The sequence below is a fragment of the Arachis duranensis genome, chromosome 1 (genome assembly GCF_000817695.3).
Source record: "Arachis duranensis cultivar V14167 chromosome 1, aradu.V14167.gnm2.J7QH, whole genome shotgun sequence".
NCBI lineage: Eukaryota > Viridiplantae > Streptophyta > Magnoliopsida > Fabales > Fabaceae > Arachis > Arachis duranensis.
In genome coordinates this window covers 2208600-2216447 of record NC_029772.3, presented here as the reverse complement: position 1 = coordinate 2216447, position 7848 = coordinate 2208600, and the positions used below count along the sequence as shown (strand labels likewise).

Sequence of the window (7848 nt, the reverse complement as noted above, 5' to 3'; positions counted from 1 at the left end):
AATTGCCTTCGTTGAAACTTAAATGGAGTTTTGTATGCGAAGGAGTTAATGTCATCGTAGGTAAGAAAACCTTTTCACTAATGTTAGATCCTAATAAGACTTCTGCTTCAATAACTTTATTGCCAAGCCTTGTGATAACTAATTTAGTACTATTATATATAAAGGCCTGCTAAATGATCAATATTTCTAATAAGCATCACAGGACAATCTTGCTTAAAGCAAAGCTCATGATTTGGAAGTCTAGGAGATTCAAGAGTTGCCAAAAGTTCTGGAATATGCATTGATGCCACACTGTCTGCTGCTCCTTCTTTAAAGGAAGGTGAATCAGAGCTGAGATAAACTTTTTTTTTCATTTTCATTTAAAGCTAGCATATAATCATTAACCTGTTCAACAACGTTGATTGTTGGAGCCAAAATAGCACGGCCATGCAAATTCCTGAACTCTGTGGGATCGTTTAGGTAGTCACTATATATAGCTTCAACGATTGCATGAATTGGGTCATCAAAATTTGTAATTAAGAGTTCAGGTGGTATAGAGACCATGCTGTATCCATCTTCTGAATGAGCAAGCTTTCCATCTCCTAAATCAAGGATCCACTGTGCAAATTCTTTTCGTTCTTTGACGCTTTCATCTTCTATTGAAGCCCTTAATCTCATATTCTGAGTTAAAGTTAATAACTTGCATTCATGCCATAGATAAGAGGAATTAATCGATGCATTAACAATATCTTGTCTAGATCCCTTTGTTATCACTGGGAGGATTTGCCTAAAATCACCACCAAAGACGACTGTTTTTCCCCCAAATGGCAACCGTAAACTTGAATGATTTGTGTGCTGAAGCAAGTCTCTCATAGTTCGATCTAGTGCTTCAAAGCAAAACTTATTCATCATTGGTGCTTCATCCCAAATAATAAGTTTGGTTGCCAAAATTAACTCAGCTAGTGGGCTTCCTTGTTTTATATTACAGGTGGAATATTCATCAGGAGTTAGGGGGATTGCAAACCTGGAATGAGCTGTTCTTCCTCCAGGTAGCAAGAGTGAAGCTATTCCACTTGAAGCAACTGTTAAGACAATTTGACCCTTTGATCTAAGAGCAGCTGAGATAGTATTCCAAACGAAAGTCTTTCCTGTACCTCCGTACCCATATAAGAAGAAAACTTTACCACAATCTGAATTGACAGCTTGAAGGATTTGGTCATATACATATTTTTGTTCTATTGTCATTTGTGATAAAAATTGCTTGTGTTGCTCAGCCAACATAACTCGATCATAGCGGAGTTCATCTAATATTAATTTGTTTTGCAAAGAGCCACGTCTCATGCTGTGGATGTTATCCATGTTGGGAAATGGCATTGTTGCATATTCTCGAAGTGTTTTGCCATTGCTGTTAAGTATTTGTTCAATCTCTATTAGAGTAAGTTCTGATAATTCATCGTCTGATAAAACCAAATCTGCAATTAAAATTGAAAATGAGTATTAGAAAAATAAAAACACCTTAAGACATTTAATTGTACATTGTGACATTTATATTTGCTAAAAAGTTTCAACAATTTTCATATTAATATCAATATAATAAATGATATCATGTGGACATTTGATGAAGAAAGTTGTAGCAAAACAAATGTAGATATTAATGAATAAGTTCAAACCAGGTAAATTGAACATAGTTATATGACTATGTAGTATCCCATCTGAAAGTAAAGTCCAACATCTCTGCCAAACTACTTCAGGCCGAGTCATTGAATTTGACCACAAAAGAGTTGCGAACAACTTTTTCAAATAATATTCAGAATCCCAGTGACTTGCTTCTTCAATAGCATCAATGTATTCTTGATCATCATCAAGTAACCCACGCGCGTAACATGCATCTCTGAATGTAGGATAAACAACACCATTGAAAGACCGAAGTTCTTCATAGCTTCTTGGCCCTTTAACAATGTTGAGTAACATTCTTAAATAGTATAATTCACCTGCAGATGGAGGGATAAAGAATAGTCTACCAATAACAGTGTTTGTTTTCCTTGGCTCCCATATTCTCAGGCTGCGTTTCCAAACAAATTCAGTTGGAAAATTGTTATAAGTTAATTGTCTAGCTGCATCATAGTCTGTGTTTGCTTGAAACCAAGCTATGAACATGGATTCTTTAATTGTTGCTTTATCAACAGTTCTTTGCAAATTGTCTTGATCTTCAAAGATAACTGGTTGTTCATCGGGCAAGTGAAAGCTTAACCGTTCAACTGAAGGTCTTCTATAGTGAATATCAAATGCAAATATTCTCCAAGCAGATTCACATGGAGAGATATACCGACAATCATAATACATTTTCACTTCATCTATGATTGAATTAGAATTGGGAAGCGTTGAAGTTGAATAAAAAGAAGCTGTGACTCGATCACTTCCCTTGTTAACATACTTAAAAAGATACTTTATCGATCTTGATTGATTGCACCATTCAACATTGATATGGGCACCATACTTCATTAATAAGAACTTATTATGTGGCACAACATACCGATTATCCAAATGAATACCTGAAACCTCAATGGTATGACCGTCATTTCGACGTCTATAAAGTGGATATCCATTTTGATCGATGGTGGTAAACTCTACGAATTTTTTAGGAAAATGTCGGGTGCAAACACCGTTCTCCATGCAAGGTGAATTTTTGTTTGCAATTCCACAGGGTCCATGCATCATAAAAGCCTTAACTGCCTGATAGTATTCTGGATCCAGAGTCTGATCTGGAATTTCTGCTGATATAATATTGTCTATATCATCAGGACCAGGGAATTTATGCTCTTGTGCAAGAAATAGTAGTATGTGTGCATGGGGTAATCCACGCTTCTGAAACTCAATAGTATATATAACTGCAATAATAAATATGCATTAAGTATGATAGTATTAAAATGGATTGAAGTAGTTAACATTTTCCCACGAAAAGTGCGGGTTTGGAGTATTACCTGCCCTTGATGTACCAAAAATTCTATTCTTCTGGATATCTTTGATGAGTATGTCTAACTTTGCCTTGAATAATCTGCAAACCATGTCTGGTCTATCTTCAGGTTTTAAATTATTTTCCTTACAATAACGCTTCAATTCTTCCCATTGGGGGTTGCAAGTTACTGTTATAAATAAATCTGGATAACCAATTGACCTACAAATTGCCATTGCATCTTGGTAATTCTGAATCATATATCGTGGTCCCCCTGTGAATGTTGCAGGTAAAACAATGCGCTTGCCTAGTGATGATGCCTCAGTTTCACCGTTCATAATTGCATCTTTTAGACCTTTATAGATTTCAGCTCTGAATTGTCTTTGCTTTGAGTATACATATTTAAGTCTAGCCGCTTCAACCATTGAGAATGCATCAACTAAAAACTGTTGAAAAAGTCGTCGAGAATACAACAAAACACCTTCACGACTTGATCTATGCTGAATTCTAAATGCAAAAAAATCCCTCATGCTAACGTAGGAGCTTTCCTGTGTAGAATTTTTCGGCAATTTGTTTAAAAGGATATTTTCTCTCCAGCCGTCTTCACCATAAGGGAATAGTAAAGGATATTGTAATCCTAAATATGATGGGTTGAGTTCTGAAATTCGTTGAAGTTGGCCAGATTTTGTTTCGACAATAATATCTCTTTCTTTTGTATTTGAATCAAAATCTCCAACAACTAAACCTGCAACCTCATCAACAGATGGTAGATTATATCGCCTTCCATCTTTGCCCCTTTTCCCAATAAGACGTAAACGAACATTAGTTTGTGGATTAGTTCTGATTACGTCTCTTACCATGCGAAAACTTTTTGCAAGAACGTTATGTTGATCCAGCATTTCAATAACATCAGATATGATCTCCAAATTCCATTGGTTGGTTTTGTTGCCAGAGCTGTCAAAAAGAATTTGTTGTTGTTTAATAATTATGCTCACTATCAAATAAAGCTTAATAAATAGAGGCAAGATTGAAGTAATACTAAATTAATACCTAAGAATGGAACTGCGATTCTTGATCTCATTTTGTGTATCATAGATGTAAAGTTGTGCAAATTTTGCTGAACTTCCCTCTTCTGGTAATAAGCTTCCCATTAAATGATAATTTTGACCATGTAATATAAATGTAGGAGGACCCCTCGTGTGGTTAATACATCTATCTATTTTGCCACACAATGAAGTAAAAGCAAACATACTATTGTATGTGCGCGTATTTTTTTGAAAGTGATTAGCCTTTGCATCACAACCAAAAATTAGATCATTCAATATTTGAGGCGCCTCCTGTAGTCTAGGTAATTCAACTTGGCCTTGACGACAACACAAAGTGAAAGTTGGAATCCTTGCATTATAGTTTTTGTTAATTCGTTCTTGATACCAAAACTCAGCTCCACAATGTCGGCATTTGAAATTCGGATCTCCAAGGTCTAGATAACCTGTGATATGAAAAATATAGTGAGTTTGAAATTCTATAGAGCTATTTTGAAAAAAATGGGAATAATTCTTTTAACTATTAACCGTGTGGGATTGGTTCTGAGTCATTATGAATATCGTGCTGCTGGTCTGGTTCTCCTGTAATGTAATATTATGATTTTGTTAGTAAGGCAGAAGGTAGCAAGTTAACTATTTGTATGTGTGAACCGAAACAAAGTTGAAAAATGTTCCCCACTTTTTAATTTAATTCAATTTAAACATGACATGAAATTGATAACTACTTAAACAACACAATTTTACCTTGATTCTCTTCTGCATATGATTCATTTTGCCTCTCAATATTGTAGTTCTGTAGATTGGGGTTTGATAAATAACTCATTCCATGATCTGCTAAAGAAAAATAAGGTAGTTATTATTTGTAAGCCAACTTGTAATAGAGATATGATTGTTGTTAAATATCTATCATATATGTACTCTTAAATGGATATCTCATGGAAAGAAAATATGGGCGGAGGTATTTTTAATTTCATCGATTACATCAATTTTAGCAAGTGGGTAAAAACTGGGTAGTTTAAAAGGCTTAAGGTTAGGTAATTTTAAAGGCTCAATTTTTTAGTAAAAGAAAATGAGCATGTGTTATTCTCAGTTATGGAATAGTGATGTTTGTTATTAATATGGATTTTTTTTTAATTTCCAATTGCAAATCGGAGGCTCAAATTTGGCTGGCACGAAAAAATCGAAGGTCCAATTTTTGACAAAGTAAATTCAAATTTATGAGAAAATAAAATTGAACCTCCGATTTATGCAGGGTCATTATTTTTTATAAATTTAAAGGGTAAACAAATCGGTGGGTAGGTTTTCTAAAAAGGAAAATAAAGTTGCAGAAAACCTAAATCTGAGAATAGGTTTTGTGAAAGAATTTTGAAAAATTGAAAGAATCCAAATATGAGGGTAGATTTTGTGAAAAAGAATTTCAGAAATTCAGAAAATCCAAATAGGAAGGTCCGATTTTTTGTTTCCTAAATCTAACCATCTGATTTGTTTGTCGCTATCTTCCACAACTAATGATAACATACCCAGCTCCAATATTAATGGGAAACATCATTCTATCATCAATATGAAGTTAAAATATCGATTTTTAACTTATCGTAATACTTATAGAAGTCATGACAAAATGATAGACACGGAATGAATTTTTTTTGCAATAATTTTTATTGGTTTTGGCTTTATTAGGTATTTTGACAATGTTTTTTATGAATTTTTTTTGCAGCTGTTAAGTTTAATTAAGTAACACAATTTTAAGACCAACATGACATACCATCTAAAGAAATCATTTATGCAAATCATAATAACTAATAGAAGTCATGACAAAATGATAGACATGGAATGAATTCTTTTTGCAATATTTTTTATTGGTTTTGGCTTTATTAAATATTTTTACAATGTTTTTTATGAATTTTTTGCAGCTGGTAAGTTTAACTATTCAAGTAATATAATTTTAAGACCAACATGACATATCATCTAAAGAAATAGGAAGTTCTAATAAGAAAGACATAAATAAAAATTTTAGAAGTAATTAACTTTCTGACCTGGTTGAAGCCCAGGTCTTCCATTATTGAATTCAAATGATGGATCAAATGTGACATTCGATACTTGTGTTCGATTTACTGCAGAAGGCTTTTGTCCATTAATCGATTGAAGCTCTTTGTCATTGTTGGTCAGATTTTCAATAGTTGAATGGTTACAAAGAGCTTCTTCTGAACCTTAAAGAAAATGAAATCCATCTTGAGATATTCATTTAGTATTGCAACTATGCAATTTCAAACTGTGGCTTCTAATTTACCTTGTATGATCAGATTAATATTCTGTTTATAGTTAGTAACACTTGGTTGAGATTCAAATTCTACTATACCAAGTTTATAGCCAACCATGTTAGCTTCAGTCATGGTGATCATGGTCTGGTTTGCAGACAATTTTTGATCTGCAAAATAAAAAATTCATTACGATCTCATAAGATCTATAGTAATCAATCTTTGGGGCAAGATTTATTTAAAAAATTGTAATAATGTGTTGTTTATAGGCAAGATTTATTTAAAAAATTGTAATAATGTGCTGTTTATAATTATAGTTAAAGATTAGCTACACAAATTTGTGAATTTACAGTCCACATGGATATCTTTATTTACCCTCCATTCCTTTGACTTTGAAATGTACATAGATGTCTTTTTCTTTCTACCTTCATGCGTAGTGTGGAGTTTCATATTGTTTAATAGTTAGTCTTAGTTTTAGGCTTATTGCAAGTGGTGTACGCACATCATATGACAAACTAAAAACCGAACAAAATTTAATGAATTTAAACATATTAATTATATATATATATATATACATGTATAGACACACAATTGAAGGAGATATATATGAATGTATAATTTTATAGTGTCTTCAATGAAGAATACTTTTACCTGACTGCACCACAGACATAGCTTTTCTAATTAGTGATGGATCTGTTTTCTGATTTTTTCTTGATGAGTGTTTTGCTGTTGTATTCTCTGAGCAACCATAATGTAGACTTTGTGCATTTGCTGTAAAATTGAAAAATATAATTACTGTACAATTAATAAAAGAAATTGGTTTGATGGAAAACTTTGCTTAGTTTATAAATGATATAAATGTTTAAGAAGCATAAACTGTGGTAGATATGAAGTGTTACCCATGTTGTGTTGCTGCATAAGTTTATTTTTCTTGACAGCTAACCTAACATGTCTGTCCTTTCGTGCTTTCTTCATAATTTCGAAATTCACTGCATGGAATCAAGTTTCAGTAAAAGAGCTGAAGTTAACAAATAAAAATTAATAAATAAAGTTCATTAGTTAACTCCACCTTAAATCAAAGAAAACTTCCATATAAAATAATTGACTTTTAGGTTGCTAAAGCACACGGCAAAAAAGCAGTCCTGATTATAATTCTACTTTTTTAAGTGAAGCATAAAATCTGTATCCAATGTAAGATATAAGAGTTTTAAAGATAAATGAGATAAGATGAGCAGTTCCAATTACTTAAATTAGGACACGTTTTGTTATGTTTATTGCTAAGATTAAGCATGGAATACTTGATCTGTTTGTTAGCCACCTTATCAATTTGAAAATAAACACAGCATACCACTATCTTTTCGTATTTAAAAATAATGAAAGATTATGTTGATTTCTCAAAATCAGTTGTGTCATTAGTGGCTAATTTTAATAGTATAGTTCAGATTAATATCATTCGTCCCCTGTCCAATTATCTTGCAATATTCAAATCAAAAGCATTTGAGAGAAAGAGCATAGGATAAAAAAAACAAAAAGAAAAAAAAGATACATAAATTCTCAATAGACAAACTTAATGCCAGAGCTCCATGTCTCAGTCCTTCAAATTGTAAATACTTATGCA

At 32.6% G+C, this 7848-nt stretch overlaps 1 protein-coding gene across 1 annotated transcript; it reads right to left on the bottom strand.

The window, feature by feature from the left end:
• Window positions 1-324: 324 nt before the first annotated feature.
• LOC107487888 (uncharacterized) lies at window positions 325-6365 on the bottom strand. The gene is made up of 8 exons (XM_016108617.1): window positions 6263-6365; window positions 6009-6182; window positions 4720-4806; window positions 4504-4557; window positions 4364-4421; window positions 2961-3886; window positions 1650-2867; window positions 325-1451 (listed from the first exon to the last, which is right to left on the bottom strand). The coding sequence occupies exons 1-8, from the start codon at window positions 6363-6365 to the stop codon at window positions 325-327; spliced, it is 3747 nt and encodes a 1248-aa protein (XP_015964103.1).
• Window positions 6366-7848: the final 1483 nt, after the last annotated feature.

What these genes read in the sequence shown, in the direction of transcription:
- LOC107487888 (XM_016108617.1), bottom strand. Translation starts at nt 6,365, where the DNA reads ATGACTGAAGCTAACATGGTTGGCTATAAACTTGGTATAGTAGAATTT. An exon ending in AAGACCTGGGCTTCAACCAG is followed by an intron (nt 4,807 to 6,008) that starts GTCAGAAAGTTA and finishes TTTCTTTAGCAG; the next exon opens with ATCATGGAATGAGTTATTTA. An exon ending in TTTTGGTACATCAAGGGCAG is followed by an intron (nt 2,868 to 2,960) that starts GTAATACTCCAA and finishes TTATTATTGCAG; the next exon opens with TTATATATACTATTGAGTTT.